We start from the raw sequence: 20,855 nt of genomic DNA on the forward strand, positions 1-20,855 counted from the left end.
TCTGTCTTGCAAGTGCAAGTGTGGGGTTTGGTCCAGCTCAGCCTCATGCCAAAACCTCGGCTTCAGACCACCAAATGATCAGCTTAGTACCAAAACACTTTCCCAGGACCACGTGTCAACATTAGATTCTTCTCCAAGGATTGGGGCTCTTTCCTTGCACAGTCCCCAAATATATCATGGACAGTTACCTTTCCACATCCCCAGGGGGTAGAGAGATGGATCTGAAACCATGGTGGCCATGTTGAACAGAGTCTATATGGGAACCATCCCAAGCGGGAGCCCGATGGCACGCTAGGCTGAGCTGTAATTTGAGGGACAGGTAGCACACACCAAGCAGTAGGGTTATACGGACACATTGTCCATTTATTTATTTATGCTTCGTTCCGCATTTCTTTTTTTTTTCTTTTTTTTTTTTCTTTTTGCTTTGTTTTGCATTTTTTGATTTGCGATGGTTGAAACCACTGCAAACACTGTGTGGAAAAAGACACACATTCCCATACCCATGGAAGCTATTTAGTAAATGCCATCAATGCAAAYGGAAAAAGAAAATTAAAAAAGTCAGTAAAGAAAGAAACAGATTCCCCTTCTCATCCCCAAGCACAAAACACTTTTAAGTCAACAGAATTTAATCTAGTTTATTCTCCAAAAAAAAAAAAAAGGAGGAAAAAATATGAAAACAAAACAAAAAGCAGGTCTTATCACTAGCAGTAAATAAATTTGTACAACCATTCAGTCTGTATAATAGGATGAAATAAATCTACATCTTTCTTATTTTGGTGCGTTGAATTATACATACAAACAACAATTACAGGAACTTGTTCACAATGCGTATAGACCTGGAGAATGGCTATCTGAAAACCCCTTGTTGGCAATGTCCGCATGGTAACACTGATTGCCTGACACCATTGGTACTTCCTATGTAAAAGGCCCATGGCCCGAAATGAATGATCTCCCTACAGGTTTTATTTATTTAGTCATTTATTTAGTTAGTTAGTTAGTTAATGCATCATCAAAACCGTTCTAGCCAGCCCCGTCCCCCTCCCCAGAAACGAAAAAGAAACCGAAAAAAATCAAAAAATAAAATAAAAGGAGAAGACATGACTGGCAGTTGGTCCATTTGTTCGTAAGACCATGTTTCCTCTTGGTCTGCATTGTTTGTTTTTTTTTCTGTTCTTTTAAATTGTCCTCTCGTCCTCTTCTTTTTTTCTTTTCCTTTAAAAAAATTCTCTCGGAGTCCTTCATGCCTTTTTCTTTACAGCTCCCCAGATGCAATAAAGTCTTCCTCAAATGTACAGTAATTCTTACAATATAAGTTATATGCAATGTTCAGCACTTTTTATTTTATTATTTTTTTTCACAGCACTAGAGATCCTGTCCAATAGGGAATGCAAGTTCTGAATGGCTTATTCACAAATGGTATCCAGATTCAGTGGATAAGAATACATAGACGCCATAGTGAGTTCCTTTAAAAAGTGGCAAACATCACTTTTTTAAAACTTTTTTTTACTTTTTTCTTTTTTTTYYTTTTTTTYYTTTTTTTTGTGTTTTTGTTGCTTTTTTTCTGAGTTTTTTTTTCTTGCTTTTATGCCTTCAAATAATTTTTTTTTTAATTCTATTTTTTCCCCCTCCCATTTGATTTGGGACGTCAGACCCATAACCACACGCCTGCAAAAATGCAAGTATATAAAGTAAATCTCATTTTGAGACTGTAAGCATTCAGCAGGGGAGTCTCTCGCTAACCCATGGCAGTGACCATACTGGAAGGATGGTGAGGTCCGAAAGAGAGGCTGGATGGAGCGTGCATTGGTGTCGGTGTAGTCAGCATGTGGCTGGAGTGGCTGAAAGGTGAAATGTGGCTGATAGAGGACATATGTCTGGAGAGGGCGGCAGGGTTAAAGGAGCTGCTCTTGGGAAAGTCTTCAAGGTTGTCGTGGACCTTTTTGCACTTTTTGGATTTGCTAGACATTTTTCGGTTTCTGGTCTGGATTCCTTCTTTCTTCATAGTCAGGGGTCTGTTAATCTAAACAAAAATCAATTATTTTTTTTTGTGCTTCCATCCCTCCTCCCCAAACCACTATTGGATTTGGGTACCCCCTATCTCAGCAGTCCTGCCAGGACAAGGATAAAAGATCAACAACCCCCATCCTCCCACCATGCCTCCCCAAAAATCCCATTCAGGGCTGAATCTGCCCTGGGAAATTTCAGGAAATTCCAGGTTGGGCTGAAACTTCTAAGGGTGAGACAAAAGCAAAGTGCTGGCAGAGCCTCACCGGGGCAAAGCACGACTGAATAATTGGCAGCRGCCAAAAAATTTCAGCTATCTGGGCATTAGGTAACTGCAGCCTGTTCAGGAACGAAACCAATCATTATCACCTTGAAATTTTACCTACAGACCCCAGCTCACTCCAAGGCTTCCTAACTGATCTAAAATCATTTGAGACAACAGCTGCTGGGATTTCAGTGCTGTGAGGGGCCCCAAACCTCCACTGCAACATTAGGGAGCTGGGCAAACCCCTCAAAGGAGCAACAGATATTCACATWATTCATCTTCTTTGGAAAGATTTCCCTCTGACCATGCCCTCATCCATTCCAGATTGTTGATAGTCTAAAAGGATATCTGTGATGCCTGGCAGAGGTCACATTTTCTACTTGGGTACAGCCTTATCTATAGAAAACCAAATTATTATATTCTAATATTTGGATGTATRTAATAGAAATGGCATCCATACATCCAGTAGAGCTAGAAAACGGCAGCAAAGAAGGTCTATCCAACCTCTATAAGGAAGTCATTTTGCTGCATGGAGAGAGCATCACARAACAGGTATCATGAAATACGGTACRGGTACCATAGAACAGGTACCAAAACCACCTTCAGAAAGAGACTTCACGTACCTAACATTTACAAACGTTTTTAAGAAATTGCTTTTAGGAGACTACATGCAGAATTAGTCAGGCATAGGTCTGTCCTGACTCCTTCATAGGATTTAGCAGAGGCAGTCCTCAAGACAGTTGAGGAAAAATATAAGCAGGTTTGAATATTGATTTTCATAATAAATATGAAGACACAGATGTGCTGATGGATATTCTGCAAAGTCCAGAAGAGAAGGGAAAAATAAGAGGGTTTTCCACTGGGAACTACTGCCTCAACCCTGGTGATGGGCAATACATAAATGCTCTTGGGAGGATCTTGAGAAGATCTTCATTTTAAAAAATGAAGTGAACAGRAAGGACAAAGCACTCTCTTCTTTAAGATCACAGTGAAGTTTAACTTCTTGCTCACAACCCAATTCTTGGTGCCTTCCACCACAGCAGAAGGAGCATTCACTGCACTCCTTCCCTCGGGAGGTCGGGATACAAAAGCTCCCTGTTACACCCAGGAACAGAGAGGAAGGAACAGATTCAGCTGCTCTGGTTCAGAGAGCCCAAATTTCATCATCTTGGTCAGCAGTCGTGACCTCAGGCTCTCCACAGCGGCAGTGACGAGAAACTGCACCTCATCCCAAAAAGGGGTGAATAAGAGGCTGAYTCCGATTCTGTGCAACACGGAGATGGGAAAGAGGATGCCCACCCATGTGCAGACCAGCGGGAACCCTGGGGCAGCAGCAGGGAAAAACCTCAAATGTCACGGGCCTTAAATACAATATCACCCTTCTCCTGGGCTTCCTGTCCTGGCGGAGAGAACTGGGAGGCACACACAAGGAAGGCCCTTAACTGCAGTGCTGCTGACAGCTCTGGCCGAGGCTGCTATGGGAAAGCTCTGCCTGGTCCGTTTCAGGCGAGCCAGCAGTGACGTGTCCCTCAGGTTCAACATTCACGAGGCAGCTCCAAGTGACAGTCAYAGGGCAGCAATATTTATGCCGTGGGCACAAACTAACCACTAGCCCGCTTTGGAGCCTACAAGATGATGGTGGGTCCATCAATGTCTCCCATTGCAAAATAGTCATTGACTTTGGTCATGGCTTTGCATGAACCTGAAGGTTAGGAATATTAGTTTTGCTCAGAATGGCAGAAAATCCAATGGCAGCACTGCAGCCTGGGTCGGAGATGCCATGTGAGACACCATGTTGATGTATGTGGTCTCACACTCCTTGCACCATACCTGACCACAAGTGCCAAACAGATGAGAACTCAGGTAAATAGCAAGGGCAAAGACCAGTACAAACATAGCAACAAGATAGAAAAAAAAWATATTTTCTGACGGCTTTAAAGATTGGTCTCAGCAAAATAGAAGTACTCCCTAAAAGAGCAAAGTGATGAACCCATCTCTGCTTCTGAGGTGTATAAATGAGAGAGCTGGAGGGAAGTCCTTTTCCATGAAAAAATCATTGTAATAAAAAATGACAAACACATGCTACATTAAAGTTAAATCAGACCAACATGTGTATATGAAGTTCATTAATCTCATACGAAGCCAATTAATCATGGACACTCCAGCTAGGAATTAAGTTCTTTTTTTTTATCATATATATGTTTATATTTATATAAGGAATTCTGTTCTTAGGACACATAGCTCTGCGTTTGGTTACTATGATATAAAGAMTTTTTCTGAGCACTTTTACTAAAGCAATAGCAATTCACACATTTCTATGGGTATAGACCAATCTGCTGTGCACCTCCAGCAAGATACAGGCCTTCCACCTATCCACTCATCTCTGAAATGAGTGAAGTCTTATTCCATTTCTAACCCATACTAAAATAACAAGGACAAGAACCTCATACGCAGGAGATCAAGTCCATAGGAGAGACTTAYACACTATAGGTCTGATCTTGCTCTGATTGAAGACAATACAATTTTGCCATTGACCTCAATAAGGTCCTGTCACTGAAGCAGATTTATCCCTTAACATAGTCATTATAATGTTGGATTAATCTTCCAGAGTGTCTGTATCTTAAAAAGCACTCTGGGATGCCGCAGGATGAAAAGGCATCATATCAATGTGAAATATTAACCATTGTTAATACTAGTGTTAATGCAGCCTGCTCTTGCTGAAGTCAATGAGAAAAATGCCAGCAGCTTCACCAAAAGCTGAAATGCACCCCAAGACTATTACGATTGTTACTTACATCCTACAGGTTTGTTTCAGCTGCAGAAATCAACATGAAAACAGACTCCAACAAAGAAACAATGTCCGTATTATTCTCTTCTCCTCGATAACTAGGACTCAGCCCTGCTATCTCTCCTTAGAAAACAGGCAAGCTTCATCTTCCAATTGGTTCATTAAAACACATGTGATGATCCAAATAAAACTCATTAAAACCCGCCAAAATAAAAATTCTTTAAATCTCCCAAAAAGATAAAACAGGGAATATAAAGCAGACAAGAGTTTCCTGTATCTGATCTACTGCATCCTACAACCCCACCTAAAACAGGGTAAAGGCATCTTCTTTGACTGGTCCTGATGCAACCTCTTTGCAGACAGAGCTGCTTGGAAGAGACGTTCTTGATGAGTCTTAGCAATAAATGTATTTCCGACACTTCTCCTAACTCAGAAATGCTGTAGGTTTGGATCCCCAAAAGAAGTGGAACCTCAGCCTCCACAACTGGGCACCACACTTCAATGCACCTATATAAGCTTGCACCAGCCAAGGAAACTTGTCCATGTGCGATCACCAAACTTCCTCCCAACCCTGAGCTGATTTATTAGAAGGTTGTGCTAGTTGCATCCACAAGACAGTTAGCACAACTGGACAGTTCCTGACTATCAGGGTGGTAGTCAAAGTCTGAAGGCATCTTGATAAAGCCACCACTGCTGCCTTACCACCAGCAACAACAACAAAAAAAATGCTTATATTTTGCTTATGAAATATAAKGTGGCCTTCACAGTCACAGGCTCTAAAGCAATCCAGGTGACAGGAAAAWAATGCTGTAATCTTCTGCCATTGTGGATATTAAGAGTTGAAGGTTTTCAAGGGCTAACACAGTGACATTTCTCACCAGAGTGATAACTAAGCATCATCTACTGGAAAAAAAGAGAAATAAAATAAATCTATCCATTCATAACCAGAATCTGGTATCCCTGCTCAGTGCTATGCATGTATCTCAGTCCTCTAGGGGTTTCATTTAAGTAGGTCCCATTAATGGAGCTGCTCATAAGGCAAGATGCTACTTGACTTTGCTAAGTAGCTGTGCTGAGCTTTTCAGCAGCTGACTGTTTTTAATGAATGTGAAAATGGTTCCAATCTGCTCAAGGCCTGCCCCATGTCACAAATTTCACAGCTGGATCTGAGCTTCTATAAACAGTCATTCTGGGGTCGACTCAGGCCAAGCAGATTCACAATGTTATTGGAAAAAAAAAAAAAAGAGAGAGAGAGAGAGATTAACAGTGGGTGCTCTCACTGGCTCATTTCTGGAGATGAACTCAGAAATTCAGACACCAGTCTAGACACCTTAGGGGAGATCCCTACAGTGAAAGGTCTACAGTGTAATTATTTACATATAAATTTATCACTCTGCCTTAGTCTGTAGTAATGGGGAGCAATAGACTCTTCAAAGGTGCACATCRTCTCCTCCAAACACAGACCAACAAACGGCACCTGAGAAAGGCCTATTTCCTCCCATGGATGGTACTGGAGGGGCAAGGGGAGCTGCTCTAAGAAAGGTATCCATACTGTAGGTGTCCCAGGTCCCATGGTCTGACTCCCACCTCTGATAGCTGCAAGGTCAAAATGAAAATATAGCATAAGCACAGTGTCCTGCTATGAAGTTGGCTGGCTTTGCTCTTTTCTTGCCGTGGAAATAGCAAACGAAGAGCATTTTCTTACACTGTTTTGAGAGCTTTCACTCCCAATGCCTAATGTATCTCCTTTTTTTTCCCAGTGATCAGACTGAGAATTTGATGGCAACTATTGCTTGCTACATAGGAGCCAAAATGTGCTGAGATACCTGCCCACTAATGGGAAAAGAAATTTTCTTTTTCTTTTCTGGGAGAGATGCCTATCATGGAACAGGTGAAAAATTAGTCTTTTTTTTTTTTCCCTAGTTGATCCAAATGCGTTTACTCATCCCAAAAAAACAAAGAGCTTGAAGTAACAAATAGAAGAGACTGAAACATCACAAGGGTTGGCTGCCCCACGAAACCCAACCCATCTTTGATGTGTTTGTGTGGGTGGACATGAGGGCAAAACAAAACCTGCCATTTCTAAGCCAAACATAAAGTAAAAGACCACTAGGAAAAAAAAAAAAGAAAAGAAAAAAAAAGGGGGGGAGAGAGAGAGAGAGAGAAAAGTGATATCAAAGCAAAGAAATTGAAAGTCTTAAGTCTTTTCCTTCTTACATAATAATTATTTTAATGCCACATATGGAATGAGAGTAGCAGGAGTAGCCTTAAGACTCCTTTATTAGCAGTATTATTCAGTAGAACACTTTTCAGATCCCTTTAGCTCTTTCCCTAGGGCACATATCTCTGGTTGCTGCAAGCTGGCTTTGCATGAAGATATTAGATTAAATCTGCCAACCATTTCATTTCATTTTTCCTTCCTTTCCATGACAGACACTTTAAAATTCACATCACAGGTTTAGCAGACTCTACAACCCTGCTAACTAAATCGAGTCCTCTCTGGTTTAGGAATCACTTGCATCAACAAGGGCAAACAGCATACCTAAATAAATCATCTTTGGGGATTGGTGGAGGGACAGAACAAACACAGCCACAAACCCAAGAAAGATCTAAATAGTTGCTGGCACATTTTGCTTTTTTCCGGAGTTCGCATTTGCTGGAGGAACCAAGCTGTGCATAGAAGGGATATCAGTTTGCAAGGCGGCGTGTTGTCTTTTCCAATGCGCTGAGCCCAATCAGTGGTGGATAATATCTCCCTGTGTTGATCCACCCCTCCTTTCTTGGCTCCGGCATGGGAAAGCTCTAACTTTACCCTTAGCTTCTCCTATTTTATAACTTCCCCATTGGCCCGGGCCACACTTGCCCAAGAGGATTTTCCCCAACACCAACCTATGGYTCAGATCCCCAAGCTTCCCAAGGAGGGGTCTCGGTACCACCAAGGACCCCAATTCCTGCAGTCAGGATGTGTTCAGACCAACATGTCCCAGAGCAGAGGGCCCGTTATGGAGCGTTACCGTCACACTTACATTGTGCAGCTTGTAGTAGAGCCCACAGGCATTGCAGACGGGATCGCCGTTGGCGTTTCTCCTCCACAGCGTGGTGGTGGTGGTCTGGCAGTTGGCGCAGGATGTGCCCGCCCTTCTGGCTGCAGACTGAGGGAGGGAGCAGGGGAGACATGGGGATGGGGAGAAAGACAGAAAGAGAAAAGTGTTGAAAAAAAAAAAAGAAAAAAAAGAAAAGAAAAGATGCAATTAGCAAAATTGCTGAGAAGGAAAACAGCAAACGTGCAAAGCTGATGCACATCGGCTTCCAGAAACCAGCTTGTGAGAACAAATAGCAATTCAAAAAAAAAAAAAAATCCCTGAGGTGGTTTAATCCCAAATTATATGTGAAATGAATCAGGTGCCAAAGGGCAACCTAAAAAAAAAAAAAGTGAGCACTAAGCATCTGATAGAACTCATCAAAATTAGCAGCACTGGCACAACCCATTCCAGAGGGGAAAATATTATTTAAATGCCAACACGTTTTCCCATCCTAATTCCCTCCSGTCCCGCAGGGGTCTAATTCTGCAGCGAGGGCTTAACGTCAATAGTAGGAGTGACGCTGGTGCCTATCGGTGCCCACGGGACCCACGTGGACCTCAGACCCAACAACAAGCAAGATCTGGTCCCATAAGCGCYACTCAGCCTCAAAGCATCCGGACTCCGGATTGGAAATAACACAGAGTGCGAATCCCAACTTTCTGATTACACCCTTTGGGAGCCTGAACTTTCATGTTTATTTAAGAATGGGTAATGAGCCCAAAATAAGAATTTACCATTTCACAGAAGTGGAGGAACAGGTGAAAAAAAAACCTAAGTGTCAAGGTGTACAAAGGACCTTTTTGGTTCTCTGCAACAATTAGCAAGGCCAGCTTGAGCAAAGCAGTTTCTCTTTTACATGCATGACTTTTGCATTTATCATTTAAAAACTGTAATTGTCCTCTGCCGCTGGAGGAGCAAAAGGAGCCTGCAGAATTTCAGACAAACGTGTACACATGTTTGCATGCGTGTGAGTGCCTACAGCTCTTAAAAAAAGACCTTCAGTCCTATCGCTTCTTCATCAACATGACATAGTCCCAGAGCTCTGATTTCATCCCGATGCATTGCTTTCAATGGGACTGCTCATGTGCTTAAAAGTTAAAACATGTGCTTAAGCGATTTGCCAGATCATAGCAATGCTTGGCACCTTGCAGAACTGAGCCTTTAATGCTCTCTTTTGTGCTATTACTGTTTCAAATTTACCCCTCACCCCACACAGCCGCACATTGTAGCATATCCAACATTAAAAAAAAAAATACAAAAAAACACCCCAACACACCGCATCTTTGGATACCGTACAACAAACCCAAAATGCAAACACGGACACTGGCACAGCTCTAGCTTTAATACCAACTCTTGTTAGGTCATGTTGCAATTTTAATCATAATTGAATGCAGCGTAGGTGGAGAGAGGACGGGTTGGTTTTGTTTCAGAGTAGGGAGATAGAGTTAGRATTTTTTTTTTCCTCTTTTTTTTAATTAGATAGAAACAACTGTCTAAAAAATAAATAATATGATGCTCATGAGCATTAAGGAACATTGCAGTAAACCTGATCTAATAGCAAGGGGCTCCCACCAGCTGATGGCCCGAATCCTGAAGAAAGCCCAGAAACCCCAACTGCGACCATCAGTCACTGTTTTCACGCCCACGATGCAGCTCAGGTGTGACCAAGGGGTCCAGACCTCAAAACAAGTGGAATGAATCCCACTGACTTTGGCAGGGGACTATAGAGAGCCTTAAAAAAAAAAAATAAAGGGAGCTTTGCCTAATGACAAGACAGCGCAAACCAAACTGAAACAAGCTGATCTCCAGTACAAAGAGGACCTTGAGGAACTTATTCTGCTCACATGCTGCCTGCCCACCTCCTGGTGGAAGGGTGGGAAAAGCTGCACGTATCTGCACCCTGTGGTGCACAATGGGATGCTCGGGAGGGGACCATGGATCAAGCCTCTTGGTGGCAAATTGGCCCTTATCGGGGCCAGAATCAAGCCGAAGGAAATTTCTGAAAAGCAGTAATATTTGACACAGCCCACACAGGGGAAACATCCCCTTTGAAGATATTTGGGGTTTGCAGAGCACCCTCACTGTAACTTCTCACATGGCAAGCGCATTTAAGAGGCACACCTGGTCACCTCCTTGCTGCTTTCTCATCTTTTTAAAGAAATTCTCGCCTGCTGGCACTTCCTAAAAGGGTAAACCTCAACTGGCTCCTTTTCCTTCTGCCGTATTTTGCCTGTGAAACCCCAGAGATGCTAGCAGAGGATTTCAAACCCTGGTCGCTTCTGGTCGCATGCACTACCTCTCGTGGTCCTGCTACCAACACTGGTAGTGGGCAGGAAATACTGAATAACAACAGTATTGTTAAAAAGAAAAAAATCTTCCCTGTCACTAGTCACCAGCCCAACCCTGACCACACAAGGAAGGACATCATGTAAGGGTGCTGAACACATCTCAAGGACCAGACCCCATGACCTAGTTGCACATGAGGGAGGACGTAACCTTCAGCACATTGGTGAAAAAAATAAAGATAAAACTGAGAAAAAAAAAAAAAAAAGCAGAAAGAGGAACCCGGCGCTAATAAAGATGCCTAAGGGAGGGATGTTTGCACAGTCCAGATTTACACTGGTTGTCCAAAAAACTACAAGTGACAGCTTCCTAAAATTAGACTGAGAGTGCATAAATCTGCATAGGGGCCTTTTGAGAAGCTGGCCATAATCCTCCTAAAAATAGCTCGGCTGGACATCAAAATGGAGAGCTTTGGATGTGCATAGGCAAGAAAAGGCAGAAAACAAAACAAAACAAAAGGAAAAAAAAATGAAGGTTTTTATCCAGGTCTCTGCTACATCACTGACCAGGTGATCACAGKAACAAGGATACTTCTAGGTCACCCTCCCCTCAGTGGTTTCCTGCATCCACATGGGATGCTTGCAGCATCCTCCATATGGGGGAGCATTGGTCAAGGCACCTAATGAATTTAATGAGGCTTGGGACAGGTTCTTGGGATACTGGGATTTATTTTTCCCTCCCTCTGCAGTCTGTTGCAGGCCAGTTACTAGCTCCCTTGTGCTTGGGACASGAGCCGACAACGCTGCCCAGGGTCACACAGGAAGCTTGTGGCAGCGAGTGAAGTGTGAACATGGGCTGCCCACGGCACATGGACCTACACACATCTATGTATAAATATATCGATAAATATGAATTAAATTATAGAAAATAAATTATAGAAAAATATAAATATATATGAAKTGCAAATACAGTGCCAGCTCTGTTGCCTTCTGTTTTGGGGATTCAAGGTATTTTTAGGAGGAGAAGCTTAGCAAAAGAAATACAAAGATGCAGCTAGAGATAGAAACTATTTTCTTTAGTGGTTCCAGACACTACTGAAAGAAAAAAAAAAAAAWGTCAAAATTTGTATGCGAAACATGGGAACTTTTAGTAACTTAGGACTTTTAACCAAAAGGCCTGAGATAGGGGTGATTTTGCAATCAGAAGAGAATTGCCTTTACTTTTTTTGCCCTTTTTTTTTTCTTAAGAATGACCTTTTAAGCGTATTTATTTATTTATTCCTTTCTGCATGTGCCGGACTCAGGGCGACTCAGGACATTCTTTTGTGGTTCCATCAGGCGCATTTTGAAAGCTCCCCCMCTCCAGCCCATTCCCAGACACTTTCCTATTCTGCCTCCCTCCCGGCCGCTTGTTTGGATATGCTCAAGCTCCTGTGTGTTTGGGTTGGGGAAACGGAGCTGTTGTTTATGAGTTATCTCCAGGGCTCAGATATCCGGCAGCTTTTTCCTAGGAAGTTAACTTTACACATAAAGAGAGAACAAGAGAAAAAAAAAAAAAAAAAAGGAAAGAAAAACGTGTGTGCTTAAGACAGTAGGGCCAGGGGGAGGAGGTGGAGAAGAAAACAAGAGAACTGCCCAAAAATTCAAAATCCCAAGCCACACTTCCCTCCCTAGAAAGCTTTTCCTTTTTCTAATAAGGCTGCGAAGGACAAGCCCAAGTGAAGTGAGACCAACATTTTCTTGTAAGGGAAAAGAACAAGGCAAGTCCCGGGGACGTCCTGCCTTGCACTAGGCTTTGCATGAGATTTGCTGGGGGCGAGCRGGGGACAAAGGAGAGACCTTGCACCTCTCCCACATGGTTCCAAAGCAAAAGCCACAGCACTGCAAATAGCTCATGAGGCCAAGAAACCAGCCCAATTTTGCTAGCCTTTCGCAAAAAGAAGCTAAACATGGRCAGGAGAGTTGCCCGACCAAAGCCATCTTGAGCTTGACACCCACCCAAAGCCACCCGAACATCTCCACGGGATTCATCACCAGGAGGTCCTGCTCCTGCTAGCTCAAAAACCCCGTAGACAAGGGAGACCTGTCCCTTTCCTGGCATTTTAAGCAGTACCCTGGAGTCCGTCAGCATTTTTTTAAGCATAATGAAACTAAACTTGCCTCGATCCTCTGCATTCAATAACTTCCCAGGCAGGGAACATATTTTTTCCCCTGCTTGATATATTTTTCCCCTTGTGGTTTGCCTGATTATTTGCCAAATAGACTTCAACGCATTTATTAGCTGTGCCCACAGCTTCCAGACCTTTTTGTGGCTTCCAGGGAAATTCATAAAGAGATTGCTGGGGATGCTATAACGTTATTGCCTGTATATATTACAGTCGCTAGGTCCGGAACTGTTATTTCAGAGAGTTATATGTGCACGTCGTGGGCCCCAGCTTGGGTGGTCCCCTTGACAYGCTTGCTGGGGCTTGTGTTGCCCATCCGTGAACTCCTGACCATGTTCATAGAGCAGGTGGCCTAGATGACYCCACCAGGTTCAAATACCAAAAGGATCCTCAAAACAGGATCTTTGCAGAACCAAACCTTATAGATGCCCTCAAAAAAAAAGATGCTGTGGAAGACATTCTGCTCCCCAAAACACCTTTCCCAAACTGTCGCCCAGGGTGGCAGCTTTGGGTGCACAGGACAAATATCTGGAAACCCCTGAAAAAATTCCGCTCCTCAAAATCTCTTTGGTTATCAAGAGGGAGTAACTTTGCCCTTCTCTCCAAGGGCTACTACGTGCCTTGACTCAACTCTGTACCTCCCAATAGTCCCATGCAGAGACCTCTGCCCTATGGTGACCTGCAAGAATCTCAGCTCTGTTTTGCGAGAAGCCCTAATAAGGGCCAGACTTTTAATTTTTTGATGGTTTTGCAATTTTTTAACACTATGAAAACCCACAGCAGTTGCAAGCATCTCTGTGGGCTGCACCCTCCCCTCTTTCTGCCATGGTTGGATGAGATTTCTAGGTGAGACAAGCCTCTCCTCTCTATCCTGGGTTGAGGGCAAGGAGGAAAAGTTGAGGAAGAAGGGAAAGAAAAAAAGAAAGAGAGAGAGACTCACCAGCCTTCTCTTGGGTTTGATCAGGGGCCGGTTCTGCCCGTTCATTTTGTGATAGAGTCCACAGGCGTTACACAAGTAGTGCCCGGTGCCATCTCTTCTCCACAGAGGGGTTGAGGTAGCCCCGCAGTTTACACACTCCCTGCCTTCTGGAAACAAGAAAGCACATAGTTCACTTAGGGGAAAGTGGAGGTTACATAGGGCTGCAAAGGCTTGTCCAGTTACCCTTCTCCTAAATCATCCAAGCCATGAACCATCCGTGCCAGACCTGGCCTGGACAAGGACCATCTCCCAGCTCCATCTCCCAGGACGTTCATGTCCAAGGCCACCACTGAGCCATCTCCCAGACCTAGGCTGAGGAGAATCAGCCCAGGTAGGGCCTCATCCTGTCTCCCTTCCCAGCACCACATTTGGTGTCTCCCAACAGGGACAGTGACAATGACAATCCTCATGCAAAGTCCCTGCCACCTTGGGAGATTCCCTGGAGAAGCTGGGGATTTGCATCTGATCTCACCTTTCCCCAAAGGGCCTAACTCAGGAAGGGCAGGAAAATGAAGGGCTGACAGTACTCCTGAAGGCACCTTTGCAGTGTCTGGAGCTTCCTTAGCCCCTCTAGAGACCGGGCTCCTGCAGTGCCTGACTCACTGCATGAGCCGAGTGAACTTCGAGGCAACTCAGAGTGGTCATTTCTACCCCCAGATCAGACTCAGACAGTCTGAAAAGGAGTTTCCAACATCCCAGGGACAGACAGATACCAAAAATGAAGCCCCTGGTCCTCTATATAGGCCCTAGAGACACTCTCCAAGCCTTGCCCTGTGTCCCTATCAGGGGAGCTGGATGAGCCAGTGGGAACTCTTCTTTGGACTCAGTGTAAAACCACATGAAGGCCCTCAAAGATAATTGGAGAGCAATGACCCCCCCACCACAGTCACTGCTCCTCCAATATCCAATCTCTCGATGAAAACTTTCCCGGTGAGCCCTTGGGACTGCAGACACCAAACCATGGTCACCATGAGAGCTGCATGGCCGTCCATCCCCGGCTAGTTAGGTGTCCCAAAGGGGACCCAAAGAGCCCTAACTCAGCGCCTTCCTCTGCTCCTATACAGCAGCTACCTGCGCTGCCTGGGCTGAGACCCACCACCCATTCAACCCTCACAGAAAATATCAGATCCAGGGCTCTGAGGAGGAAATCACCCAATAGGATGCACTTTGCCCCATCGTGTCACGATTATCTCAATAGGCTGGGGTACTCAGAGAAAAACCTGCCCCTTCTCCCAGAGGGCTGCAAAGGTTGGGTTGGGGGGGGGGGTATTTTTTTTTCTTTTCCCGTGCTCTTTAAAGCTGTTTCCAGCCTATCTGAGAGCAGAGGAAAGCCTAGACTGGCTGAACAGCCCAACGCTGACTCCCAGCTCCCCTCGCCTGCGCTCTGGTCCTGCGGCGCGCTCGAACTAGAGGCATCCACRCTCTAACCACAAACGGCAACCGTTTTTCCAAGGCCTTTGTACTAAGCCCCTGTCCTCCCCACCTCTCACCTCCCCACCTCAAAAAAAAAAAAAAAAAGTGTCTCCCTCTTTGATCCTAGAAAAACACCCCTCTGCCTCCTTTTCCCCCATCCCTTCGACTAACTTCGGCTAACTCCATCCCTGCCCCCGCCCAGCACTGTGTCTCCGAGCTTCCCGGCTTGCTAAAATCGACTCGAGAAAAAGAAAAAAAAAAATAGGTGTTGCTCCTGGGGTTGGTTTATCGCAAACCGCAGATGTCTTTCTAGAAGGTAAAGTAACAGAAAGTGGCAAAAGGAAAAACAAGCGAGAGGGGAAGAGGCGCSCAGGGGGACGGGGGACAAAAGACGGTTTGAAAATCGGGCGCAGCCGCGGGGCACCGAGGGGGCTGCGCGGCCGGGAAACGGCCCCGGTCCCGCTCCGCACTCGCAGCGCGGCCAAACGCGGAGTTGCCCCCGGTTATAGCGCGGCCGGTTCGTGTCCGTCCCCCCGCCTCCCTGCGTCCCCTCCGCTTAAACTGGGCGCTGGGGGGCTGCTCGAGCGTCTCTCCCTCTTTTGTTCCCCTCCAACTCTCTCGCTCTCTCTTTCTCCCCTGCTTTCATGTACAAAACATACAGGTCTGAGTTTTTTTGTCACTCTAACCGCATCCGGACTCTATTAAAGTTCCTGGCGCTGGATAAACAATGCAACTGTCGCGTGCAGCAGTCTGAAAATAATTGGATTAGCTCGAACGTATCAGCTAAATAGAGACAGTCCCTGCTCAGACAGACAGAGTAAATGTCACCCTGGAAAAACCCTGAAAACTGATCTCATTCATGCCAGGCAACCCTGCAGCAGCCTCCACGGAAAAAAAAAAATGAAAAGAAAAAAAAAAAGAAAAGAAAAAAGAAAAAAGGAGAGAGAGTTTTGACTAATCGCCCTTTGCCCTGCACATACATACACATTTGCACACGTAGTTACACACACATATATAGGCGCGTATATATGTGCATACATTGCAGCTTGCAGGGACAGTCCCGTGTGTCGATACGGCCCTTCTAGTGCATATTTGCACGGACGGGGGTGGGGGTCTCTTCCCAAAAATGCACACGCACAAGCACGTATACATAGGCATTTGCACACTCGGGGCACACATGGATCGGGGATGCAGCGAACTCCGCTCCCGGGGCCACGCGGGGCATCAAGGAGGGGACTTTGCACAGGGGACACCCGAGCCCGCTGCCCTGAGCGTGTGAAGTGTCCCGCACCGAGGGGAAAGAGCCGCCCCCGGGTCCGCGGCGCCGCCCGGGATGAGGCCCTGGGCTGAGCGGCGCTGGGAAGCTCGAGGCGGAGGGCAGGAGGCGGGGGGGAGCTGCCTGGGATTTATCTCCGTTATTAAAATACCCGGGGATATACTAATGCTGCGGTTCCTGGGCTTTCGTTTCCTCATTAGGCGCTGCGGTGGAGCTGAGGTTGGCGGAGGGGCCGTGGGGTCGCCCTCGGGGCTACGAGCCCGCCGGGGAGATTGGGGCTCCCAAGACAGGACTCTCATGGGGCTAAGGAAGGTGCTACCCCCACTCTGCCCGAGGTTTGGCCCCAGTTCCCATTCCAGGCGGGGAATTTAAAGACCTCTCTAGGATCGGCCTCAGAGCCCGCTGCCTTCATCACACATGTGATGAAAAGGAACRAACAGAGGCGTCCTGCTCCTTTCGCCCCCCGCTTTTGCTTCTACCTCTCCTCTCCCTTAGCCACGGGCACGAAGAAGCCAAAAATCCTACCTGTGCTCGAGCGTGCTTTCGGTCGCGACTTGCAGCCGAAGCCTGTCGGCGATCCTCCTAAGAGACTACTGGGGGGAAAAAGTCCAGAGCCATATTCTGGGACATAAGGTGGGTAGGTGGTGATGGGGTGATGCGCTGAGGAGGTGGCTCCTCCTAAGGAGGCCATGCTGCTCCGGGAGTGAGACGACTCCAGCTTCATGGTGTCGGCCAGGGACACCTGGTACTTGATGCACTCCTTCTCGTCCTGCCTGGTGGAGCCGGTGGAGCCGGGCGTGGAGATGGAGGGATCCGGGGACACATCTTTGGGAGGGGTCGGCGGGAAGGTGAAAAGGTGCGGGCTGGAGTGGCCGGCGGATAAAGTGGAGGAGGAAGCGGGCGGGTAGACGGAGAGGGGTCCCGGCGAGCTGTGGTGAATGGAGGTCTTGGAGAAGGGGCTGAGGTTCCAGGGGGAAGCGCCGTGGTGGCTGCCCAGCGCTTTACTCCCGTCCAGCCAAGGAAGGGACCCGTGCAGCAGCGGCGGGCGGCACACCTGGCTCCCTGTGCCCAGAAAGCAGAAGTAAAAAGGAAAAGAAAGAAAAGGAAAAAAAAAATGGGGAAAAAATTACACTCCTTGGGTCAGGCTTTGCAACCCGTGCAAACCCGGCTTGGGGCTAAAGGGGGAGGTTGAACCCCTTTCCCATTTCCCCTCCATACCCGTTTCCAAACGGCTCAGCTAGGGTAACCAGAATCACACCTCATCATCCCCCTTTGCCTTTGGAAATTAAAAAAAAAAAATAAAAGCTTGGCTATCTCGGAGCGACCGCTCCGACCCTGCTGAGACCGGGCAGAGCTGGTGCCCAGACTGGCGCTGAGGGACCCCGAGGGCTGGAAACCCGGCGGCGCCGAGGTGACATTTGGCCAGCGCCGATTCGGTATTATTATTATTATTATTATTATTATTATTATTATTATTCAATTTACGCGGATTTTTAAGTGCAGATCCTGCGGGAAATTAGCTCAATGAGGAAATTATTTTCCTTAACTCGAAAACAATTTCCCGGTTCCCTCCTGAATGCAGCCGTGGGCTACAAATCGCGGGGATCTCCTGGCCAAACGAAGAGGACCAGGAGATGCCCGCAAACGGGACAATAACCTTCCCCAAAGACCTACTTTACTTTGCAACCGCCGCAGTTCGTCTTTTTCTCTTTTTTTTTTTTTCTTTTTTCCTGCCATGAGACTGCACTTTTAGGCAGCCTTTTCTTGTCAATGTGGCACATTCGCAGAGCATCAACTGCCCCAAAAGAAACTCTCCATCTCTTCTCATCCCGAGGGACTTTTCAAACAGACATTAGGTTTACACAGCTAAACTTTTTTTCACCTTTAGTTATAAGTGCTCTAAAAGAATCATACCTATTATTTTAAAATAATCTCTGCCCTCACCAAAAGCAGAATAAATAAAAAATAAGCAACAAAAAAACTACCCAGATCCACAGCAACTTTAACAAATTGCTCTAAGCTGTAAAACAGGATTATTCAACTGAAGAGCAAGTTCGCGCCTCCTAAACTAAAACCCCGGGAGCGTATTGACACCCCGAGATCCCTAACCTTTGTGGGCATTGTGATATGTGTATTTAGAGACTACTAGTCTATCGTAAGAAAGAGAGAAGCACAGATCCACAGAGTTGCAGATATCTGGAGAGCTAGTGCCCTAACTACCCGCATGTTTGTGTGCGAGCTTGGGTGCGCATTGAAAATCCTGAGCAACTCTGCTCAGTTTTCACCGTAGGAGACACTCGTGAACAATACTGAAAGTAACTGCTCTAAAGGAAGGGAAGGTGGGTTATGCGAATAGAAAGGGTCAAGATTCATTATCTTATCCAGGAAGTAGCATAGTAAATAATATTCAGGCTAGATCAGAGAGACCGCATTTCCACTTTCTGCTGAAATATTGAAAATTAAAAAGAAAGAAAGAAAAAAAGAAAGGAGGACAAAAGTTGTTGATCMTTTGAAACTGTTGTTTTGGAAGGTCAGGTAGCTGCTGGTGCTGGACTCTCGCTCAACAAGTAGCCGAGGTCTGAAAGCAGCCCCGAAACCTCCTCGGCTGCCGCAGCCACCCGCTCTTCCCAGGTGGCCTCCCTTATTTTGAGGGGTGACATTTCCATTTCAAAGCTTGGACTTTTGAGCATCACCACTGCAGAGGTCAGTTACTCTGCGACTTAGGGAATCAGGATCTACTTTTCTTTCCTCTATTTTTTTTTTTAAATTTCCCTCCCTTTATTTATTTTAACGGTATAGGCAGACTCCACAGATATCCATTGACTCTCCCTAATTCTCCCCAAAAGACAGCTCCCAAGCCTTCCTCCCTGTTGCGGACTTGGGCCTCGGCAGCCCCAGCTATTCCGCCTTCTCGCTAGGATCCAGCATTATCAGCTGTAACTCAGGAACAAAATTCACCTTCTGGATCACCACATTTCTGAAGTACCTATAGGAAAACATAATAAGTCTGATACCTAATTAGATTCTTCTCTTCTTCTACCCTTTTTTTTTTTTTAATTCACTCACAGTGCGGGCCTGAGCCAAGATGTAAAACTTTCCCATTGAGCCTAACACGCTAAGTGCAAATTAAATACCCCAGGCATGAGGACAGGGTCATCCTCACTCCCTTACTCTCTACTTTGCTCCTGAGATCACCTAATCCGGCAGGAAACGAAACACACGATGAGAACTCTAACTTTTAACCTAATAAGACAGGAGAAAAAAAAAAGCAAAAGAGAGAGGGGGGAAGAGAAAGATGAAAGGAAAAGAAAGAGAGGAAGAGAAATGAAAGAAAAGGAGACAGAAAAAGAGTGAGCAAAGGAAGGAAATAAAGAAGTAAAGATAGAGGAAGAAGTAAAGAAAGAGGAAGAAGGGAAGGGAGAAAGAGGAAAAAGAAAAAGAAAGGAAGGAAAGAAAGAAGAAAAAGAGCGAGCCTGCCTGGATTTCAGAAACCATCCCCAAAATTCGCCCGTGACGTAGCCTCTCCGCCGTGAGGGGAGCAGCGAGCCGGGTGTCCCGCGGAGATTCCGCGCCGGCGGAGGTTGCGYGGCCGCGGGGTCGTCACTCACCGTGGTGGGCGGCCGGGTAGCGCTGCACGGTGGCTCGCACGGAGTTGCCGTAGTAGGGGGGCACGGGGTTGCCTTGTCCGTCTATGTTAAAAAGTACATCCACTTCCTCGGCGAGCGGGTACTGCGCGGGGTCCATGTAGCTGTGGCCGAGTGGCGGGTGGTGCGAGTCCGGGTGCTGCCCGTTGAGCACAGCCGGGTGGTGGTGGCTCACCCACCGCGGCTGCTCCGCCGAGACCTCCATCTGCCGAGCTCGCTGCCCTTCGTCCTCCGCCTCCTCTTCCTCGCCGAGGGGGCTGGCAAGCGGACGGGGGGTGCTGGTGGTGGCGGGGCGAGACGGTGCGGAGGTGATGCAGGGGGTGGAGGGGAGGGGGAGAAAGTGATAACAGCAACGAACGGCAGAAACAAATAAAAATAAAAATAAAGCTCGGCGAGCTCAGGGGTTGTTTCTGTTTTGGTTTGGTTGCAGTTGGAGGGGGAGTGAGAAACGACCGATTCCAAAAAAAAAAAAAAATAAAAAATGAAGAGAAAAGGGTAAAAACACACAAAATAATATTAAAAAGGAAAAAAAATAGAAGGGAAAATAAGCAAACTCAGAGGGGAAAAAAAACTACGAAGAGAGATCCCCTCGGTATCTTCCGCTCTCTTTTGCAGCTGTTTCTCTTCTTTGATCACCTGTAACGAGAAAGAGGAAAGGGAAGGAGCCGAGAGAGAGAGAGAGAGAGAGAGGGAGAGACGGAGAGAAAACGTGGTTGAGGAGCGCTGAACTTTAGCACCTGACTTTTTTTTTTTTTTTTTTTTTTTTTTTTTAGACAGGAGGAAAACCCATCCCATCCCTCTGCAGCGATCCCTGGGCAGTCCGCGCTCTGCCTGGACCCACCTCTCCCAGCGCCTCTTTCTCTTTCGCTCTCTCCCCTCCCGGCTCGCAGCGAGAGAGGGAAACGGAGCGGCTCCTGCAACGCTCTTAATCGCCCTCTTCTTTTTTCTTTTCTTTC

The 20,855-nt window shown here is 46.2% G+C and overlaps 1 protein-coding gene across 2 annotated transcripts; it reads right to left on the reverse strand.

The window, feature by feature from the left end:
- Window positions 1–1,616: 1,616 nt before the first annotated feature.
- GATA3 (GATA binding protein 3) lies at window positions 1,617–20,362 on the reverse strand. 2 transcript variants are annotated; one of them, XM_026052431.1, is made up of 5 exons: window positions 19,864–20,362; window positions 16,781–17,317; window positions 13,528–13,670; window positions 8,084–8,209; window positions 1,617–2,020 (listed from the first exon to the last, which is right to left on the reverse strand). In XM_026052431.1, exons 1-5 carry the CDS (start codon window positions 20,102–20,104, stop codon window positions 1,736–1,738), a joined length of 1,332 nt encoding a protein of 443 aa, XP_025908216.1. In that variant the 5' UTR covers window positions 20,105–20,362; the 3' UTR covers window positions 1,617–1,735. The 2 variants fall into 2 exon arrangements, with proteins under 2 accessions (XP_025908216.1, XP_025908215.1); XM_026052430.1 differs by having other exon boundaries at window positions 13,528–13,673.
- Window positions 20,363–20,855: the final 493 nt, after the last annotated feature.

This window comes from Nothoprocta perdicaria, unplaced genomic scaffold (assembly GCF_003342845.1).
Source record: "Nothoprocta perdicaria isolate Ctin4 unplaced genomic scaffold, notPer1 scaffold_89, whole genome shotgun sequence".
In the NCBI taxonomy this organism is placed as follows: Eukaryota; Metazoa; Chordata; class Aves; order Tinamiformes; family Tinamidae; genus Nothoprocta; species Nothoprocta perdicaria.

Coding starts and splice junctions, on each gene's coding strand:
- GATA3 (XM_026052430.1), bottom strand. CDS start 20,104: ATGGAGGTCTCGGCGGAGCAGCCGCGGTGGGTGAGCCACCACCACCCG. Junction 8,210..13,527: donor TCAAACCCAAGAGAAGGCTG/GTGAGTCTCTCT, acceptor TCCCTCCCTCAG/TCTGCAGCCAGAAGGGCGGG. Junction 2,021..8,083: donor TCTACTACAAGCTGCACAAT/GTAAGTGTGACG, acceptor ATTTTTGTTTAG/ATTAACAGACCCCTGACTAT.